The sequence below is a fragment of the Myotis yumanensis genome, unplaced genomic scaffold (assembly GCF_028538775.1).
Source record: "Myotis yumanensis isolate MYYU_CA2020_CCGP unplaced genomic scaffold, mMyoYum1.0.hap1 SCAF_15, whole genome shotgun sequence".
Lineage (NCBI taxonomy): Eukaryota > Metazoa > Chordata > Mammalia > Chiroptera > Vespertilionidae > Myotis > Myotis yumanensis.
Window position 1 is genome coordinate 49492304 of NW_027223766.1, and position 22735 is coordinate 49515038.

General features: G+C 47.3%; 1 protein-coding gene across 1 annotated transcript in view; it reads right to left on the reverse strand.

Annotated features, from left to right (window-relative positions):
- ASAP1 (ArfGAP with SH3 domain, ankyrin repeat and PH domain 1) overlaps positions 1-22735 on the reverse strand; it is a 215333-nt gene that overhangs the window by 19561 nt on the left and 173037 nt on the right. Inside the window, exons 12-20 of the mRNA XM_070392346.1 lie at positions 16851-16951; positions 15677-15746; positions 10647-10734; positions 9425-9473; positions 6739-6902; positions 4479-4612; positions 2326-2417; positions 651-837; positions 336-421 (exon numbers count right to left, since the gene is read on the reverse strand). Coding sequence (XP_070248447.1) covers positions 336-421; positions 651-837; positions 2326-2417; positions 4479-4612; positions 6739-6902; positions 9425-9473; positions 10647-10734; positions 15677-15746; positions 16851-16951 — 971 coding nt within the window. The remainder of the gene's footprint in view (positions 1-335; positions 422-650; positions 838-2325; positions 2418-4478; positions 4613-6738; positions 6903-9424; positions 9474-10646; positions 10735-15676; positions 15747-16850; positions 16952-22735) is intronic.

The following is a 22735-nucleotide window of genomic DNA, read 5'->3' on the forward strand; positions in this document are numbered from 1 at the left end:
CAAGTGCAGAGGTTTTGGACCCAGAGACAGGATTTTACATTTACATAGACTAGGGGTTGGAGAACCATAGCTGCAGCCTTCTCTGGGCCTCCATTTGTTTTTGTAAATAAAGTTTTATTGGAACATGCCCACGCCCACTCATTTGCATACTGCCCTGGCTGCTTTCATAACTGCAATGGCAGTGTTGAACGTCTGCGACAGAGACCTCATGGCCTGCAAAGCCTAAAGTAGTATCTGGCTCTTTAAGAAGGGTGTGCTGATTACTGATCGAGGCTGCTAACAGGACTGGTCTGTGCTAACTTACAAGGCCCATTCAGAGCAAACAGAAACCATACCAGTTTTGGACAAGGAAGTCAACCAAATGGAGAGATGTCTGGTCTGCAGTTCGGACTGCAAGATGAAGGGCGGTCTCCCCGAGCTCCTGCAAAGGACAGGCAAGTATAAACAGGTGGTCGCATGTCCTACTTTGTCTAGAGCAGTTTCCTTCACGTCGTTACCCCAAAGTAATTATTAAAAGCCCCCCTCCCCTCTCAGATTGTCCTGATTCAGGCGGGGCACTTGGTGTGTTACAGCCTCATTATAATAACGAGCCATCTTTGAAACGGACTGTCCATGTTCCTCTCCACCCGATGATGTCAGCGCAGCCTCACCTGCCCGGGCTCCAGCAGTGGCTCCATGAGCTCCACGCCTTCCGCGTAGACCTGGACGAGTGCAAGTAAGTCCCGGGACCTCACGGCCTCCAGCAATTCGTTCAGTTTAGCTGACGGAGATGAACAGGTCTTCCGAGAAAACCGATGGTCCACATACTTCGCCGTGATATACTCCTTCCGTGCCGTCCTAAACAGAGCATGAGATGAAGCATTGTCATTTCCCAGGACTGAGACTAACACTTCTTTCTGAGAAGAGTTATTTTAATTAAGAGACTTCATTATAGACCTACTGGGAGATCTGATGATGTCAGAGTGGAAGAAACGTGCCCCTTGGACGTGCCCCATAATACTTTTGTGAACTTGGTGCCCGAATAACCACCCAGGAGGGGCTGGTCTAACCTTTAGGCAGGCGTCTGCTTCACAAAACCTTCGCTGATCGGGAGAAGAAAGAATGATATCTTTCTTCCTAGTCACCCAAAGTATTAAACAAATTTCAAGTGCAAAGTCAATGTAAAAATTTTTGAATAGGTTTAAAGATTCACTTGACTCAAAACTAAAAATGATACCAGAAGGTGTGTATGCAGGAGTCTCAGTCACACCACCCAGAGCAAGCACGTAAGTTTGCTGTGTGTTTCCCGGGTTTCGTCAAGCAAACACAATGTCAAGTAAGCGTATGTTTATGTATTTGTCGCTGTCCAAATCCATTTGGTGCCTGAGTCCAGACAGTAAATTGTGAGAGTTCAAAAGTGAGGGATAGATCAGCAAATATGCCCGCGATTCAGTTCCTTTGTTTGGATGGCATGTCTGCGACCAGAGGGATTCGCGCACTCAATCCCACGCCTCCTCCTCCCTCCCCAAGCCAGGTAGCCAGACATGAGGTACGTAGTCAGATGCCTATAGAACAGTGATGGCAAACCTATGACACGCGTGTCAGAGGTGACATGTGAACTTATTTTTTTGGTTGATTTTTCTTTGTTAAATGGCATTTAAATATATAAAATAAATATCAAAAATATAAATCTTCGTTTTACTATGGTTGCAAATATCAAAAAAATTCTATATGTGACATGGCACCAGAGTTAAGTTAGGGTTTTTTAAAATGCTGACACGCCGAGCTCAAAAGGTTCGCCATCACTGCTCTAGAAGGACACTTGCTTTGTCCCTCATCTTCCTCCATGACACAACAGGAATGAACCCCCAGAAGTGGGGTTGCCGAGTCACAGGTAAACACACTTCTGATTGTGACAAATACAGCGAGCTCGCTCCTCACGGGCAGCGTGCCACCTGGATTCCCACCAGCAGCGCCGGGGACCCTGGGATGGCTGCTTCCCCAGACTTGCCGCAGGGCTGTCACACATCTGGACCTTTGCCAACCTGACAGGCGTCTCTCACTGCTGTTGTGTCTCCTATTTATCACAACAGGTGCGATTTAGAGAATCGTCTTCATGAAGCTTTACCCTCCAAGCAGACACCACTCCCGAGGGGGAGGTGATGCTGAAAATAACCCGTGCGTTCCAGAAGCATGTTGCAAAATACGTTTCTTTGCTCTGCTTTTTCCTCATAATGGGGTTTCCTCTTGGGGAAGGGGGGGTACTATAACCACGAAGATGTTTTTGGGGAGGGTTGAAAAAACAATGATAGATGGTAAAGAATTCAGTATGTTAGAAGTACTTACATGTCACTCATTGGGGTAGGTTTTGGTGAGGGGCTGGGTAAATTTGCTTCCATAATATCATTGAAACTATTGTTCCCAATAGTCTTGGCCAGCTGTAACATAAACACAACATAGCAAACTCGTTACTACTGGTTTAAAAGTTCCCTATTATTGCTGAGTACGTACCTTCCTTCACTTGACTCAGGATACAAGCCATCCATCCATCTCAGTGGTTCTAACCTTCTTAATGCCACCACCCTTCAATACAGTTCCTCATGTTGTGGTGACCCCCAACCATAAAATTATTTTCGTTGCTACTTCATAACTGTAATGTTGCTACTGTTATGAATCGTCATGTAAATATCTGATATGCAGGATGTATTTTCATTGTTACAAATTGAACATAATTAAAGCATAGTGATTAATCACAAAAACAATATGTAATTATATATGTGTTTTCCGATGGTCTTAGGCGACCCCTGTGAAAGGGTCGTTCGACCCCCAAAGGGGTTGCGACCCACAGGTTGAGAACCACTGATCCATCCGGTCAACAAGCATTTGCTGAGCACTTACTACGTGCCTCACTTCTGGTTGAGGGGTTTACTCTAATTGGACAGAAAAGAATTTAGAATTCCTTTATATTTGGGATACAAATTAAGATGCGGCCCTGGCTGATGGGGCTCAGTGGTTGGAGTGTCAGCCCACGAACCGAAGGGTTGCGGGTTTGATTCCCAGTCAAGGGCTCATACCTGGGTTGCAAGTTTGTTCCCTGGCCCCCCCGTCAGGACATAAGTGGGAGGCAATCAATTGATGTCTCTCTTTTTCTTCCTCCCTTCCACTCTATCTGAAGGCAACGGAAAAATATCCTCAGGTGAAGATTAAAACAACAACAAAAAAAAGATGCGACAGGCAACTAATGAAGAAGCTCCACACTTCTGGGTTCAAGAACCTTACAAAAAAATGTATCCTGAAGGTCCTTTGGTCGTTCAGATAATGAGAGAATCAATATAAAGTGTAAGAACGTTCATACAGCCGTCTCTGGGGAGAGGCTTGAGCTCATCAGGTGGCGAGTGTTTAGCACGTGGACTCTTCTGTTCCCAGCTATCACCCTGGGCTTCATTAATCAAGTCAAGGAGATGGGGCGATGCCATTTCCACACTAAAGGAGAAAGTTTCAGGTGTTGGCCCTGAGCCTCTCCCCGCCAGTCCTGAGTGACTGGGGAGCCGGTATCAGAATACTTCCTAAGTTCCCTGCTTCCTAAATCGAGGGGCTCCTACACCCAAGACAGACCCCATTGCTCACGGGGTGCTCAGACGACACGGCTGCCGGCTGGGGGCCTGACTCTGGGGTGCTGTGCACCGGACAAGCTCCTGAGGAGCTGGGCTTTTGGCTGTGGGGCCCAGGCTTGCTCAGGGTTTGCTCAAGGGCCTTGGGTCTGAGACGGAGCCTATGTCACGTCACGCGCTTTCATTGTTAAAGACCAGTTAGTATAAATCCCAGGCCACCAGGTTCAAATTTTGCAAGACAGGACTTCTGACCACAGGCATTCTGGGAGATGCCCAGGGGGCCTTCCCGACTGGATCTATGTACTGGGGGGACCCGATAAGGCTCCAAATTTGGGGGAATCATGATGGGAAGGGTAGGTGATAAGCTCACACCTGCATAGTCCTTCCCTTACTACCTAACGAAGTCAAGGCTTAGGAGTGACTGGTTTTAGGACAGGAGCTAACAGGCTACTCGCAATTCACGAGTACTTTTAGAAACAAACAGTAAAAACAGAGAAAAACTCTTAGGTCATTGTTTCGGATAACATGTGTCCCTAGGTAAAGCGAATGTGGGAGTTCAGCGCTTACCTCCCTTTGTGCTTTATAGTGAGTCATGTAAGACTAATTCTGAAAGAAAAAACAGCTTTGAAAAAGCCCACCCAGGAAAGAGAGCCAGTAGCTGAACTAAGTATGGAAATGCCTGACTTACCAGCTCTTCGCACAGGAAACAGCAACAGTCAACATTACATACCACAAAATTCACATCTTAAATATCGATGCAAATTAAACAACATTCAGGAAGTAGAAGTCTATGTACTCACCAGAAACAGAAACCTCAAAGCAATATGCTCAGTACATTCACGACAATAAACGTATAAAGTTTTCTTCCAAAGAGAGGCCACTACTCACCAAGAGTTCAGAAGTTCCCAGTTTGTCTAGTTCCAAAGACTGAATGCGGGAAACATGGACCCCCATTTCCCTGTGGATTCCAGAACATTCTATGCAGGTCAGAATACCCAAGTTGGTTGAAAGCCAGGTGGGTTCTGTGGAGAGGATTGTGAAGACAGTGAACAAACAAAGTACCTAATTGTAGTGTGCCAACTACAGAGGATGCTAAAACAACAGCGGTAAAACATGAAAGAATTATGGGGGAAGATTTAAATGGAAGAAATAGATGCTTGCATTTGGCCGAGGGCCTATGATAAAAACCAATAGCTTGTTAGAGAGCAAAAAGTGTAATAAAACACGTTTTTAAAAAATTTCCTTTCAATACTGGATTGAAAGCCACATGTTCTTTATTCTTGTGAAGTGTGGGAAAGACTTCCATGAGCCTCAGGACACACCTGTAGGCCTGGTGGGGGCGCTCCCTCTGCACCAGCACCTCCCCGACAGGGACGGCTGCAGACCCGCAGTCCAGCACAGGGACAGGCTCTGCAGCAAGCATGTCAAACTCACCGCCCGCGGGCCGCAGGTGGCCCACAATGAATATTTTTGCGCCCAGTCAATATAACGGTATGTAAGAAACATTTTAATAAAAATTTTGTAACTTAATTTTAATAATATCCTGTTATACATCATTGGTAATAATGAACTACAATGTTCACTAGTTACTGATTACTATAATCGTGTTGCATTCATTTCCCTTACGTGCCTTACACGCAGGTGTACCACTTCTCTCCACTAACACTAGCAGCGGCTATTTTAGCAGCCAATGGCCAAGTCATTAGTCTTGGACTGACTTATTTGGTGTGTGCAACAGGAAATATTTCGCTTTCAGAGAAGAAGAGCATAGGTTTATTTGCATTACCCTTATTAATTTGTGCAGTTATTCAGTGTCTGGTAAGTTAATGTTCAAGAAAAAATATTATTTTTATTAAAATGTTCTATTATTTTATGTTAACGATGACTCATTTATTTCACCCCTTTGTATTCAACATGTCTCTATCGAAATAAATCTATGTTTCTATGAAAATTGAAGCTTTTGTTTTTTTTTCGGACAATTACACTTAGACCGTGTTTATTTGGCCCGTGTTAGCCTTGGAGTTGACATGCCTGCTCTACAGGCATCTTTAACCCCGGGTCACACCTCCCATGAGCCCATCATCTCGGTGACGGCCTGTCCACAAGTGCCTGTGGGTAAGAGCTTAGGCTCTCAGAGACCTTAGGCCTCTGTTTCTACAACCGAAAGGCTCTAGAACAGCAGGAACACATATTTCTATTACCCGAACCTGCAGGGTCCTCTCTGTGGGCCAGCTTCCTTTCCACGGGTCAGTACCCGGGCATCTACACTCCTCTGCCATGTCCTCCACCAGTGAATGCCTACCCCACACATCATGGGAGTGGCAGGAAACGAGTCGTGTCTCCGAGGGGCCTATGCCATGTCGGACAGAGAAGCCCATTTTCACAGGTAAAACATCACGGGTTGTAATGTTTACGAGCTACAGGTTTGCACCCATGTTCTGACCCCTCCTAGATGTGTGACCTTAGGCAAGTCACTTGCCCTCTGAGCCCCCCATTTCCTCCTCTGTAAGATGGGGATAATACTAGCATCTTGCTCATAGAACTTCTGTGAAGATTCAATAAGATACTATAAGCAAAACAACTAGCAGGGTCCTTATGAAGCACTGAATAACCGTGAGCTACTGTCACCTTCTAGGTAACACAGATGCTATTTGGAAATAGAAGATTCCAGGTGATACGGAGGTTGGGAGGCTTCACTAGGCAGGAAGAAAAGTGATGTACCACGTGTCAGCCCCATCTACACGATTTCACTAAGTCTTTGTAAGAACTGGGGTTTACGATCCCATTTTTAGGATGAGGAACCTGAAGATCAGAATAGTAAAGGGATTCGGCGTGAGGCTGTCCAGGCTGCAAGGGGCAGGCTGGCGATCCAAAGCCGGGATGATGGACTCCAGGTCCAGTGCTCCCCCATGCTGCCCTTGGTGCCCTTTAACTGGACCTCACTAGGAAAGGTAGCATTCTGGCTGGGGACCATGTAGGGAGAGCAGGCGGGAGCTTTCTGGGTACAGCCAACAGCCCAGTCACTCACGCTGGGAACCCGTGTTGGGTGTGTCCGTAAGGAGCAAGGGTTTTAGATTCCTGGCTCAGGCATCTTCCACAGGAAGAGAAAAGGCGCTTAACAAGCCAGCTCTGGTTTGGGGACACAGACCTGAGGAGCCGCAGTCGCAGCAGATGTCGTTGCCAGGCAGCCGCTGGACGTCCTCGATGATGGCTTTGGTCAGGTCTTCCAGGCTGTTCTCGCCCGCGCTCTGCTCTCCACGGAAGGCCATGGTCAGGGCCTCCTCTTTGCTGTTTGTCAGCACTGATATCCACCTGTGGTCAGAACAGGGGAAGGAGACACTGTTTTCTCCTTACACTGCAACCAATCTGGTTTCACCAAGGAACACCAAGAGACACCGCTCCCCCCTAACAATCAAGTAGGAAGAAAAGGAAAGCAATTAAACCTAAAGGAAAGAGAATGAAAGAATGGAAAGCAGCAAGTCAGAGAGAACGGCAGATGAGAGGACAGATGAGGGAGGCGGAGGTCTCTATCACCGAGGACCTGCAGGGACACCTGGACAGAACAGAGTGGACGTCAGAAGGAAGAGGACTCAGTGAGGGACCAGCCCAAGGTGAGGATGAGAAAGAACTTGTGACAGGAGGCAGGAAAGAGCTCAGCAAAAGGCATCAGTCCTCTGGAGGCCAACTCAGTGAGGCTCTTGACGTGGAAACAAACAGGATATTTCATTAGAAGTCGAGAAAATTTATGCTCAGGAGCCCTGGCCACGTGGCTCAGGTGGTTAGAGCACCATCCCCACACACCATGGTTGTGGTTCGATCCCCGGTCAGGGCACATACAGGAATCAACCAATGAATGTGTAAATGGGTGGAACAGCCAATCAATGTTTCTCTCCCGCTGTCCCCTCTCTAAAATAAATAAATAAAAATTAGAAAAAAAAGAAAATTTATGCTATGAAAAAGGTATATTAATATGGAAACATGCTGGCATTTTAATATAAAACAGAAAGGGAAGGCTATTAAATGACATATACAGTACAATCACAGTATGTCTTGAACAAAATACATTTGACACCAACCTGTGCATATGATAACCTAAATGCCCAACAACAGGGGCTGATTAAGGCCAGAAATAACCCAGCTACTGAAATTTAATCTTTTCTAATTTTTAATGACTTTGGGGAAATGCTCACAATATAATATTTTGTGAAATAAACAGGAAAAACTGTTGCATAATATAACCCCAAATTTAAATGTATGTATGGATTATATATTTTTGTTTGGGGGGAAAATGGCTAGAAAGAAATTCATAAAATGTTAATACCGCTTGTCCCCGAGTGACCTTCTGTAGGAAAATGGAGAGATGGATTGCCTGGCTCTGTGCCTTCCTGTAATTTTCCATCTATAGGGAGCTTGTATCACTTTCATGGATGAGGAAAAAGAGCCACATTTATTTTTTTAAGAGGAAAAGAAAAAACATTTCCCAATCACAGTTTGTTCTCACTGACTGCAGAGTCAGGTAATATCTATTCTCAGCAGAGAATACAGAGGTCCAGAGCGGAGTCTGTATTTTTTTTGGTGTCTTGTAGGATCAAATGGATATGAAACAAAGGACTATCTACAAAAGGTTTTGAATTAGTCACAGAGACAGCAATGGGAGGGAAGGAAAGGACAAACCAAACTACATGGAGTCCCTGAGGTGCAATTCATACCTTTGACCCTAGGTGGCGCTCACCTTAAGTTTGTTGTGAGAAATGCATCTGCACAGCTTTAGCTTTTCTACTGTGATGTGGAAAACTACACCTCAAAACCAACACTCTAGGGACGGGCTGTGTGGGGGGGATGTCACTTAATACCTTTTAAATTAAACTGCATATTTTCTTCGTTTTGTCTCAAGTTACAAACTACAAATTGATTTGTTAAAAATAGTTTAAGAGACCAGACTCAATAGGACCGGACACCACATGCTGTCTTTGGCACTGAGCTTACTGAAGTTTTCACTGGCTGCAGGGTCTCTGTTTTGCTTTCCTTAAGCCTTCTGATGTCCTGCCTATTTAGTATTACAAACACCTACTATGTGCCAAGTACTTAGAATTTTTTAAATGCAATCCTCCATCCCGCCTCCCAGAGCCTCCAACACCTTACACATGAGGAACGTGAAGCCCGGAGAGGCTAACCCACTTGCCTGGGTCCACAGTGGACTGGTGTCCGACTGGGACAAAGAACACTTCTAATGGCTCCCTTTCTCAGAGTTCCTTCCATTATGCCATTTTTGCCTCTTTATTCAAGAGCTCATGACAAGTAAGGAAATAAAGAAGTCTGTCATGAAAATCAGAAAATACGAATATAAAGGACAATGAATTCTCTGGAGGAACAATTCAAATTTGGTGCAATGGAATGGCTGCATTTCAAAAGGGTGGAGAATCAAAACAGCTATTTCTGACAATTAAAGAAAAAAAACCTTTAGGTTATTTTAGAGTAACAGGCATAAAAAATGCAAGAAAAAGAAGAATGCATGATTGTATTTTAACACTTTCAAAAGGGCAGAGCCGGGACCAGGGGTCAGGCCGGTCCGCCTCGTACATGCAGCTGCTCTTTCTACGGCCCCTGCCTCCTTCCTCGGTGAGAAGTGATTTCTTTGTTCAGTTTCACTGGACACTTTCCTCCGTGTAACTTGGAGGCGAATGAAGAACAGAGAGAGCGGCGTGGGCTGGCCCGGAGGGGAGAAGCTAGCGTGGGGAACCGCCAGGGGCGGTGCTGAGTCATAACGGAAATCCTTACGCATGTGGTACAGACAGGACGGAGGCGCGTGGTGCCATTAGCTCAAAACTACTTACGCTACGTAATCCTGCTCATCTTCTGCCTGGAAGTGATACGTCCTATTATCTAAAATACAAAAGAGAAAAGAACGTGAAACCTTAGAGAGCAGAATACCTTCAGGTCTAATGTAAATTTTGCAAGTTCCTAAAAACAAACAAACAAAAACCCACAGTAAAAGTAGGGTTTGAAAATTATTTTGCTTTTACGCCACTTTGTTTTCGCAGTTACACAGTTCATGTTGTCAATACTATTTTTCTAAAGTGCCCAGGAATGCAATAAAATAGCTGCCAATACCACGCCGATACCTGGCACTTAGGAAAAAGAAGTGGGAGGGGGATGGTCCTACCTGCTCGAGCGGGTTCCAGCGACAGCTGTGGAGTGCCAGCTGCCAAGGCAGTATTTTACTTTTCATTCTCAACTTGCCTTTTATTGTGTTTCCTTTAAAAAAGACTTTCCTTTTTGGAAATAGTTCCTAACTTGCAGGGCAGCTCTGACAGCAGGGCTCAGTCAAAAAGCTGCCCCGCTGGGCTGCTCTCTGCGAGGATCAGCTTCAAGAAAGAAGGCCTGACCTTGCTTGATGGTCACCTTCAGGCCGCTGCCCAGGGAAGGAGGGAGTGGCCTAACTTCGATAGTCTGGGCAGGTGTATATAAGGGAAGCTCTTGCTTAAAATTCAGAATCTGCTAGAACACTTCAACACAGTCAGGTCAAACTAACCTTCACTTAACTAGCCAGCCACGCACTATGTGGCCGCTCCAGGCTGGGCATTCACACCCCCGTCTCCTAGAGACGGTGTTTACGCCCAAGAACACGCTATGGGCAGTAGAGCCCAAGAGTCTCAACTGAATCTCTGCTTTAATGCTGTGTGACCTTGTATAAGTAACTGAACTTCTCTGAGCCTGTTTTCTGTCAAACAGGACACCAATGGGGCTTTTGTGAGGATTGGCAATAACATATATAAAACACCCAGCACACACTGGATGTTCAGTAACTGGTCAATAACCTACAGGTTCTGAAATGGAGAGGTCTAGGCTTCCTGAAGTCATCTTATAAATCTAACTTCTCACTAATAACCCAAGAAACCTCTTGGTCATAAAATCAGAGGGACTCCGAACTTCAATAGGTGCTACAGAATCCAGCTCAGGTGCCCTGCCAAGAGCCTCGCACGCACCAGTCCTTGGGAATGGAAATGGGCAACATCAGGATCCACAGTAACTGACCCAGAGAGAAGAGGGACTCACGTGAAATCAGGTCAAAAGACTTCTTGTCCTCGGCGTTTGGCTTCACCTGGCAGGTGAGAAGGTTCAGCTTGGCTGGCTGCCTGTTAGCCTGGAACAGAGAAAACGGAGTCGTTACCTGCTGCACCTTCCCCCCCGCCTGCCAGGCCAGTGTCCTGCGGGGCAAGCATGCGGTTTCAGGCAGCAAATTTGATAAAAGTCTTTCCCCCCACTTCAGTTTGTTGTTCCACTTATTTCTGCATTCATTGGCTGATTCTTGCATGTACCCCGAGTGAGGAGTGAACCCGCAGCCTCGGCACACTGGGCCGATGCTCTAACCAACGGATACCTGGCCAGGGCCAAATGTGATCGTCTTATTCGGACAATCAGGATTCTGAATCTCATTAAAAAAGAAAAAATTTTTGGTGGTCTACTAAATGTCCGTTAGCTGTACATAAATACTATATTGGTGATTAATCAGAATGGAACCAGGAAAATCCACCTTTAAATGAGGAGTGGGCACGGCCCATGGAAATGTACCTTTCTGGACCCCACGCACATCCAGGCCAAAGAGTCGGCACTTCCAATAATGCATCCTGCTGTGAAATGTAGTGGAGTACATCTCATTCATTCATTCATTCATTCACTCATTCATTCAGAATGGCCCTAGTCAACAATCACCCCAACCTGGTGTCCCAGATATCCACAAGTTTTGGTTGCAATGTGAAATGTACAGAACTTCTTTCAAGTACAAGGACAACTACCACTCTCGAGACACAGCTCAGTGAGTCCCCACATCTGAAGACAGAAAATGTAGCGAGGATTTCACATCACAGATTTATCAGCACATCTCTTGGTCACACGTATAATTTACACAGACCCTGTGGTGTGTGCAATTTAGGCTTTGCCTACGTGGAGCCTTGCCACGCAATCATTCTGGTCAACACTCGTTCTTGACCTCCCGCCTGCAAATGTTCAAGGTCACACGCTGGCCTATGTAGCCTGTCTGCTTCCTGCAGGAGCTGACCACGGACTGAAGCATCTGAGTGCCCGGGCTGGGAGTGACCGGAAGCCCACTGACACTCATGATTCTCAAAATCCCCAGGCCAGCAACTTTTCCACCCAAGCACCCCAAGTTTTTAGAAAAAACAGAGGGCGGGGGAGGTAGGGAGATGTCACAATGTGACCAAGCGAAGCCCTGAACCACAGAGACGGCGTGTGTTTGAGACGATTTCAGTGACACGCTGCAGTTCTCAGTCTCAGCGATGAGCAACGGACACTTCACCTCCTGTCCACCTTCTTGTGCTCTCTGGACAGTTTTCGAGATCTTCCTTCTTTGGGGTTTCAATGAGATTCGACACAGAAAACAAGCCCCTTGTACTGTGCCCATCGGCTCCAAAGCCAGCTGTCCGGGCGGAAGTGAGAACCAAGGGATTTCAGGTTCCTCACACGTGCTGACGTAGACATGGAAACCAGGAGAGCCCTGTCAGGAGAGTGTCGCCAGAGAGGACACACACTGGATGCCAGATCCCGAAGGAGGAGACGGGCCATGGGACTGCCGCTCTGCTTAGAACAGACCTGGAGTCTGGGCTGCCAGCGGCCTCAGACTCCTCACCAGCGGCTGACCCACACCCAGGCCCGGCCGCTCTAACAGAAACTGTCAGTCCTGCAGGGCATCTGTTTGGATTCCCAGGTGGACGACAGGGTACCCGATGCCCTGAGAAGGCAGCCATCCCAGGGAATGGGCTCTCTGGGGAATGCTATGCTCCAGTTTGGCATCCACGTGTCAAGGAGGATGTGGAAAAGCTTAGGGAGGACCGAGAGATGATTAAAGGGCTGGCAAATGGGAACTCTGAAGATGGGGAAAGGCACTATTTAGTCCAGAGGAAAGATGGCGAGGGAGCGACTTAATCACCATCTTCCAGCCCATGGGGCTGTGCTGGGCAGGTTGGCAGCTGTTTTCCATCTGCTCAGACCAAGAAGAAAGGCACTCGAACTGCAGGCGGAGGTCGGAGCCAGACGCAAGGAGGGACTTCCAAGCTTAAGCTGATGAAGCATAATAAGAGGTTTCAAGTTTCTGAACCGAAGGAGAAATCTCTTTGAAAAACCTAAGGATTTTCTAGACACATTCACCTCTGAATGTGGCAGAGGGTTAACTAGACGGTTTCTTTTTTGTCCCAAATCCAGGTTACTCCAGTGTTTCTGAACAACCTTACCGACAGATACAGACAGAAAACTTAAAGAAAAGGAAAAAATACTCCAGTTCAGTGTTCACTCATTCAGGGGAACCACACAGCACCACTCACAGCACAGCGCCCAAAAGCCTTGAGGATAAGGGCTTGATACAGTTTGAGCCATTTCATGATTGGATTCCCAAGGGATGGACTTTGCCGCCTCCACATGAACTTCAGGGACACGGACACAGCCTGCCTAAGCACAGTGCTTGTTCTCCCCCAAGACAGCTGGCAAATGACCATCACCCCAAGTGTGACTTTGAGGAGCCAAAAAAAAAAATCCCACACAATTTCTGACAATCTAAGCAGTGGGCACAGCCAGTGCCGAGCCGGGAATATAAGAAAATGGAGTGGGTGCTCGACCTGTGTCCCTGGACCAAGGCACCAGGAGGCTCAGGGGTTGTTACTCCCGTAATAACAGTCATTCCAGATCTGTATAACTTTCCAGAATTTCAAAGCACTTTCTCGGGGTCCAGCACTAATTTGTAGGCATATTGATTAAAGCCGGCATAACCTCTCCTGCTGGCTCAGCAGGCGGAGAACAGAGTGAGTCTAAAATGACTCGCCCTGGGATTCATCAGAAACAGTTCAGATGAAACGGGAAAGAAAAAAAGAACGAGGAAACATTTACCAAGACCTTCCTAAAAACCTCTGCATGTGACCTCCAGGCTCCTGAAACTTGAGCTGCGGCCACTTACTCTGCTGCTCCCCCTGCTGGGCAGGAGGGGGACTGGCCTCCCTCCCTCCTGGGTCACAGCTCTGCCTGTTTGCCTCCACCTCCTGCTCCCTTCCTCCAGGTGGCTCAGACTCTGAATGTCCTGAGCGTTTCCTGGCCTGACCAGCCTCCCCTCCTGTCCTGCTGCACGACCTTCCTGGCTCTTATTACCCCGTATTTGCTTCTTGTCGTTCTTCCCACTAAAAGCACACATTTCTCTGTTTTGTTCACTCAATAAATATTTCTCGAAGGATTGCATTCCAAGGGCCTTACATATACGACCTGTCAGAGAAGTCTTTTCAGTTTCTTTCACTAATTCCGATGAAGAGAGGGGGCGGAGAGGTTAACCAACGTTCCCACAAGCTCCCAGGAAGGAGACGGCAGAGCCTGAGCCTGAACCAGGTTTGAGGGGCCCGAAGCCCCATCCTGCCTCCGGCTTCAGGGCAGGCCCGGGAAGCCAGCCACACGCTGTCCCTGGAACAGCGGGGGCCAGGCACGTGGGAACATCTCCTTCTGAGAGGAGTGAGGGTTAGAAACATATCATATTTTAATATATTCTCGGGTCATCTGATTTCCCCTCAGTTATTTACTTTCATAATTGATGAAAAGAGAAATTTTAGAAGGCTATTTGAAAACCCCACCCACTCATTCATTTGATAAGATAGCTATTAAGCCTCTGCCCATTCTAAGCACGCCTGGAAAACACGTGGTCCACGCCAGCAAGCAGCTACGGGAAACAGCTGACCATGGAACCATGGACCCAGGACATGCTGGGCCTGATCAGGCTCGAGTGCATTTTAATAAGTGGTATTTTCTTTCTTCCTCAAACAGCGGGAAATCGGAACGCGGCTGTGAATACTGAAAACCTGCCGATGGACTACAGGCTCGGCGCTCGCTTCTACGTCCTGTGGGCAATGAACTGGCGGGCATCGCCTGGCACGGGCGCACCCACGAGCCTTCTCTCCGCCTGCAGGGGCCTTTGTCACGACCTCAGTACTCTGCCATTTCCATTCCCGCTTGATACATCTTCCATTATGATTTTTAAAAATTAAAAAATAATTTCTTGCTCATTTTAAGGAGCAAAATTGTGACTCCTGGTCTCACTGTGGATGGCTTTGACTACCACCAAGAGGGAACCTTTCTGACAAGCGTATGGATTTTGTCGAGACAGGACTTTTAGTTGGAAATGGGGGATGCAAAACAAAAACAAAAGTTCTAGACAGATTCTAGGCATTAACTGTAAGGATGCAATGTGTATGCACGTATGCCGACAATCTGCAGATAAACAGAATATAAGTGATAATGCCTTAGCTATTTTCCACTTTCTATTAAATTGCCTTTGTTACTAAAAAATGGGGAGTCATGATTGAGGCAATTTCATTATTCACGGTTATATTTATAGACCCTTTAACATAATGGTGGGCTTTCTGAGTAATTTAAATAAACAGTAACAATGAAAAAGACTGGACATATTTTACACGCGTTGTTTCACTTCCTACATTACCTAACTAGTGCTCTGCAAAGAACATCCCCTACCATCTTTGTAATTCAGAAAAGTAGGTTTTCGCAACAACCAGTATTATCTCCCAAAACATTAGATTATCAACTAAGAGAAGACCTGACTTGGTTTGGGAGAACAGATAAAAAGTCCTGGTGGAGCCCTGGCTGGTTTGGCTCAGCGGTTTGAGCATCAGCCCAAGGACCAAAGGGTCTCGGGTTTGAATCCTGGTCAAGGGCATGTACCTTGGTTTCAGGTTCATCCTGGGTCCCTGTTGGGGGACTGTGGGAGGCAACCAATCCACGTGTCTCTCTCACATCGATGTTTCCCTCTCTCCGTCTCTCCCCCTCCCTTCCACTCTCTCTAAAAATTAATGGGAAAAATATCCTCAGGTGAGGATTAACAAACAAATAAAGACCTGGTGGAGTGACAGAACACAGCAGGGCCGACACTGCAGGACAAGACAATATCCCAACTATCTGAGCCGCCTCCACACATAAACATGCCCGGGGAACATTCTAGCGCCGTGACAGCACGTGTTTGCCAGTTTCTAGTCCATGCGGCCCAAAGGCAGAGCCGGCGAGTGTGCGATCGCAGACACACTTACTGTGGCGTGGGAGATGGTCAGCATGCCGTTCTTGACCGCGCACTTCCTCCTCTGCCACACTTTGCGGATCCTGCAGAGCCAGGCAGACAAGCTGGGTTAGGGTCCGTTCACTCGGGGACATGCGGTCACACAGCGTCATACGTAACCATCATGACAGCACAGAACCACCCGAGCCACAGCAGCCACAACGCTTCGGCTGCCCCTCACGCTTCCAGGGGGAAGGGACTCGGGAGGAGGCCTGCCCAGGAGGCTCACGACTGCACTGGTTCTGGTCTGAGAGCGGGAAACTGCAGGGACGTCTGAGAGCAGGAGGAACGAAAGCACCACGGGCACTTTCATTCAGAGCACTCTGCACGAGTTTAGAAGAAGGAACTGTGTATGTACTCACATGTATGTGACTTATGTAGATTTCTAAGGCATATCGCTGACTGAAAAATGCAAGCTGTTTTAAGATAATTCAGGTATGATCCTGTATTGTTTAAAAATAAAAACCTCGCCCAGGAGGTCATGGTTTCGTTTCCCAGTCAGGGCACATGCCCAGGTTGCGGACTCGATCCCCAGTGTGGGGCGTGCAGGAAGCAGCTGATCAATGATTCTCCCTCAGCATTGATGTTTCTATCGCTCTCTCCCTCAAAAACACTTGAGACTCTCTGGGTAAAGAAATATGTGTATGAACACACAGAAGAGGACATGGAGGGCCTCTCAGAGCCGACAGGAGACTCCTCCCCTGGAGCGGGACAGCAGAGATGGCAAGAAATGTATTGTTTCTCGTTAGAAATGGAAGGGGCTGCTGCTAAGCGGGCTGTGATGGAAGAGGGAAGATAGGAGTCAAGGCTGACGCCCAAGGTTGGGGTCTGGGCGGTCAGGTGGGCACCCCAGGCAGAGAAACCGCAGGAATAAAAGTGGGGGGTGGGGTGGGCGGGGGATCAAGAAGTCAGACCACCTGCTTGCTGCACGTCCTCCTCGGTTCCTGCCTTCCTAACATTTCGCGCTCCAAGTCTCAGGTGCCACACAGAGACATCGCACAGTCACTGCTTCCTCAAGCAGCAGGCTCATCTGGGACTCACTGTAAGTGTCTTTTCCCCATGGGAGGCGGGCAAAGCCCTTGGGTAATCTGACCTGATGCTCGGGAAGGGAGTGAGGCACCCAGGGCACGAGGAGGGGCTGTACGTACCCGTCACTCTTCTTCAGCAGGTACCCCTTCTTCTCGCTGCCATACTCCTTGTTGCCCTGGAGCTGGTGCATGCTGTATCCCCCCTGGCGGCTCTGGGAGTCCTAGGAGAGACGAGTCACAGGTGAGTCACATGCTGGAGACGCCTCTCAGGTCCCTGCCTCTGCTCTGCCGCTGAGCCTCGCCCTGTGGGCGGCCAGGTCCTTGCCTTTATTTTACAGGAGGAAGCCGGCTGTCACAAGCAAGTTCAAGGCGGAGCTGGGGCCTGGGGTCCGGGCCTCCTAGCGCCAGTTCAGGTCCCAGCTCGGCTTCAAACATGCGGGGGACTATTCTATGGCTACCCCAGTTCACACCGGCAGCCAGGCAGGCACACAGAGGACCGCAAATCCAAGCCCATGCAACCGGAAGGTGAGTGTTCTTCCCTGGGTGTACCTTTCGTCCCTGTGCACGCTCTGCGGGGTGTGGAACACCCAGGATAAGAAGTGCACCTTCTGAGTAAGGTAGTAAGAACTGTTATAAAGTTCTTGCTCTGTAACTAACTAGTGCTCTGCAAAATATACCCACAACCACGCTTTTAATGAAAAAAAAAAAAAAGAAAAAGAAAAAGATTCTATTGCAGTGACAAGTGTATTGTGTAATTAAAAGGGTGACAAGGGTCGAGAACAACATGGATGCCAACGAGCTTGACTTAATGTTGGGGCGCCATTGAGCCTCCCGGGGTTTTTGTAAAGATGGCACCACTAGACCGCCGTTACTGGGGAAATGCAGGGAGTAATCTAACGTGGAACTAACTGTACAATGAGAAACGGGTTGCAAACAGAAATAGGACAACACATTCTCACAAACAGCGGTGACTTACTCTCCTAGACTTCGATCAGGAAGGGCAAGAGCAACAGAGAAAAAAGGCAGAACATTTGAAAATATAGTTAATTTCATTGACAGTCTTATCACTCATAATTTAAGCACTTTTTATAACATACAGAGAAAATATTATAAAGGTGACACTAGAACAAACTCATATGCACGCATCTTTAGAACCATGATAAACTTTGGCACACTAAAGTATCTATATTAATTAAATTTTTTAAAAATATATTTTATTGATTTTTTACAGAGAGGAAGGGAGAGAGATAGAGAGTTAGAAACATCGATGAGCGAGAAACATCGATCAGCTGCCTCCTGCACATCTCCTACTGGGGATGTGCCCGCAACCCAGGTACATGCCCTTGACCGGAATTGAACCTGGGACCATTCAGTCCGCAGGCCGACGCTCTATCCACTGAGCCAAACCGGTTTCGGCAATATATTAGTTAAATTTTGAGTGAGAACAGAAAAAAGGCAAAATAGAGAAACAGGAGGCACACGTTCCCAAGATGACACGGCTGACAAACCTCAAAGTGTGTGCACAGAGAATCAGCACCCCAGTGCGACCCAGTGGGAATTACTTAGGAAATCTACAAAGAGCCACAGCTCAGTTGGTTGGAGCGCTGTCCGGAGCACCAAAGGGTCCCTCCGGGCTTGATTCCCAGTCAGGGCACATACCCAGGTTTCAGGGTCGATCTCCGGTCGGGGTGCGTATGGAAGGCAACTGAATGATGTTTCTCTCCCACATCGATGTTTCTCCCCCTCTCTCTAGGATCAATCAGAAACATATCCTTGGGTGAGGATTTAAAAAAAAAAAAAGCCACAACAAATTTCAGAAGGATTCTTTTTGTTTTGCTTTTCCGAGTGAAGAGAACTTAATATATCCAGTCCCTAAGGAACCCCGGACAAGGGATGGAGAGGAGGGGGAAGCTCCGTGAGCCTGTGTGCCTACTGATGGCTGGTGCACAGCAGGCCTGAGGGCAGGAGCCGCTTTCTGGCCTCAGTGAGGACAGTGCTCCTTTAAGGCTGTTCTACATGTGACGAGTTCTGTGCTCAGAAGCGCGTCCCGAGCCCCTACAGCCGGGCACCGTGCAGGCCCTGAGGACACTGACCGGGACACAGCCCAGCCCGTCTCTGAGGCGAGGACTCACTCTCCACTCACTGTGCTCTCCCGAGCGAGGCCACGAGGCTGACTGTGCCTTTCTAGGCAGCTGAGTCTACTAAACAGGTTGCAAACTCCAGTCATTCTCTTAACCCGAGTCACTTCTTTGTCTTTAACCGGCCCGATCCCCTGCAGCTGAGCCTCACCAGGGACCAGAGCCTGGGACTCCATGGGACTTGGCTGGTGCTGGCCTCCCTGACAGGCGTGCCCAGGCCTCTGGCTGGAGAGCTGACCAAGGGACAGCAGAGAGCAGCCTGCCTCTACAGCGCCCCTAGTGACAGTCCCGGGAACCACAGTAGGGACACAATTAGGACAGAGAATGGATGGGGCTGGAGAGGGTGAGGGTGTGGGACAAAACAGGAGGCCAGATACTGGCTGCCTGAACCTGACGAAACCGTCAAAATCGCTCCACTGTGGGTTTGGACTCGGGGATTTTCGCCATTTCTCTGCCTCCAGAACATGAAGCACAAAATCGAAACTCTCCTTGGATCCCAATTCTTATTAAAAGTTGGCCCCCTTTCACCAAACTGCACTTCTCTGTGTCTGCCCACGTAATTCCTGCTCTGTCGGGATTTAAAATTATGATTTTTTCATTTGCATTTAAAAATTATGTCTCTCCAAGCTCAGTCCATTTGCTAACCTTTAAAATAAGTCCTATGCTTAAAAAATGAAAGTGCTTACATATTTAACAAGAATTTAGATGCTGATAACTTAGGAAAACTACTACATCCTGTAAATGTGCCATTAAGACTTCCCTTACTTATAATTATTACAAGCCTAAATACACTCTAGATTCTGGACAACAAACATATCGCATGGGCCTTGCTTCACATTAGACAAAGATGCTTTTAAAGGTAAAGGAAGTGGCTGAACCCTAGGCTTTGACCTCAGAACATTATTCCATTAACCCGAACAGGGAAGAAGCAATATATTTCAGAAGTCTAGCATGAAGCAATCCCAAATTAACTGCTAATGAGTTTTATGGCTTAAGAAAGTCATACAAATGATGCTTTCTGCACTTTGAGAAATAATGGTCATTCAGCTTGCGTAGCAGGGCACACCAGATACATGAAAAGAGGGTTTTCTTTTCTGAGAAAGAAAACCTTGGAGAACTGTTAACACTAAATGAAAACAAAAGAAAACAAAATTGAGGGAATGAAGTAGGTGCTGAATCCTTTGCCAGCATAAGAAAAATCAACATGTATTCAGGAAAGAAAATGCAAATGAAAAAAAAAATCATTCAGGCAAAATGAAACAAAACTAAAAACAATGAATTTAAAATAAAACCTTGGGGAAATTGCATGAGGTGAGCCAAGAAATGTAAGCTGTAGAATAAAACACGGTATCATTTTTTAGTTCAATTTCCCATTCTCTGTTAGCAGCACAGATTACCTGACTTTATTAGAAAACCTTTGAATGCATTATTAAGGAGAAAAATCTCCAGTCTTTTTAAACTGCAAGCAATTACACACTCATTGGTTTAATGGGGTCCTAAGAGTTTCTGGCACCCGATCTGAGGACAGACCTCTGTTAGGGGAGCTTCATCTCTACTGTATGAATGGGGCGGGCACAGGCGTCCTTCTGTCTCCGTGTACTAAATATTTACCGAGCAGCTTCGGTGCCCGGCAGTGTGCCAGGCGCTGAGAGGACAGAGATGAGCCAAGCCCAGGATTTGTCAGACACCTGCAAACCCCAGGACGGTGCGCTATCGAGAGGGGCTCACACAAAGCTGGGGGTTTGGGGATGATTTATGGACATCATCTTCAAAAATAAAACATTTTCATCTCAAAAAATACTCATGTAGCAAACAGTTCTTCGGGGAGGTTGCGCTACTATAAAAGCTTAAGATGCCTAATTCCATAGGACATCTGCCAGCAGTCATTAGAGAATTTTATTTTCACGAGAAAAAAAAAAATGAGTCTACCCCAAATCTGGGAGTCCTAGTTACAACGCAAGTTCTTGAGGCTTCCTTTAACTGAGTGGAGTTCGAGCCTGGTGGTGGGGTAAGGCTGTTCAGTGATTTCTTGGGCCTTACTTTCTCGGGCCAGTCTTTAGATGACTTTATACCTTCTGAAACCGGAGAACTAGGGTGAGAAATCTCTGGCCGAAAATCTCCTTTCATGTTTAACGCAAATCACTAAAAATCACTACCTTCTTAACATAGCTTGCAACGAGAGGTGATAAACAGCATGAGAATCGACTAGGCATGCTGTGAGAGATCAATTTTACTTGTAAAATACTCTGGACACGGTGCTAATGAAAACTCATCATTGAGCGATTTGGCACGAAGTTAAAATCAATCAAGCCGTGTGTGTGCATTTCCGCATGCACACTCCTTTGGCTTGTACTGGTATGCAACTTTTCCTTTAGTTATTAGCATGAGCAGAATACACCGGTCTCTATGCACAACCAAGAGCCTACAATAGCTTCTTTAATTTTTCAAGAAAGCTTCCATATGTAGGAAGTAATCCGTGTGGCAAAAGGAAGTGGTTAAGTACGTACCAGTCAGTACAAAACCTTGCAGATTTCTCTAGACAGAGATCTACCTCTTCCCCCTACAATCTGGATCTTTCTATTGCTCTTACACTGAGCGATCGCACCCTCAAGGAGGCCTGCGAGGCTGGTGCAGGTGCTGGCCGAGGCTCTGCATGATGTGAGCGCACAGCACACATGTCACCCTGGCACTGACACCTGTCCACAGGTGAGCAGGGGCCCAGTGTTAAAGGGCTATGGCCTCTTCTTACTTCACAACACCCAGCGAATGTAAAAACTGGAGGCAGAAGCAGCGAGGGCTCCAGTGGCCCCCCAGTGGAGCACCTTCAGGATTGGTGCGCGGGACCAGGGGTGCTGGGCAGGCTTCCCACGCTCGAGGGGGCTCACTCTGTTTTGTTTGGACTCATGAACACCTTTCAGAAATTTCAGGAGATGACAAATAGTTGGCCATTGTGAGATAATATCATGAGGAATTAAAAATATTAAAAATGCTATATTTTGTAATTATTAAATATTGCATTTAAGAGATCACACTTAAATTCAATGCGTAATAATTTCACGATCCAAACAGGCACGTTTCCACCTTCTCCATGTGGCAACTGGGGCTATTTCACTTACTCTCAGCTCGAAGCCCATACCCTCCAGTGGGCATCCCGGGTTTTCTGCCCAGAAACAGCATCTCACGCCTCCACCCACCTTATCCCAAACGTCGCCCGCTGACGCTGCCAGGCAGTTTTGCATCTCTGCAGCTTCCTCTCGCTGGCATCTCTCCTACAGTATCCACGCCACTTTAGGTACAACTCCTGTTCACACGGCTGACACTCTCCACTTTCTACCAGATGATGACCTCCTTAATGGACAGGACTAACACTTACTGCCTAGCACAGCTGCTGGCACATTGTAGGTACTAATTAAACGTTTGCACAACAAATGAACAAATACGATTTATGATTAAGGATCTGAGTAGTCATCTAACAGCTACCATGCTCCGTATACTCCACACCTCAGTATCCAAAGACTCGCACCTCCTTTTTCCTAAGTGGGGGGCACAACTTCTATAGGGCTGTGCCTCAGACTATTTCTCTATTCCCCTGCCCCACCTGCGGCTGGCCAGAAAGAGAGACGAGCTAAGGAGCACAGGGGTGTGCGCTGCCCTGCCTCTCCCTCCGCAGTCGGAGAAGACACACGCCTGAAACACACATCTGCAAAGCCAGGACAGAAAGCCGAGCCACAGAGTGGTAGGCCGGGGCTCAGGACACCTTTTCCGTAGGAGGGAAGGGAAATGAAACACGGCTTCTGGCCTGGGCAGTGCAGTAGGTGCACACGTGTCTGGTGTCTCCCCTGTCCCATCTCACCCTGGCAGGAAGCT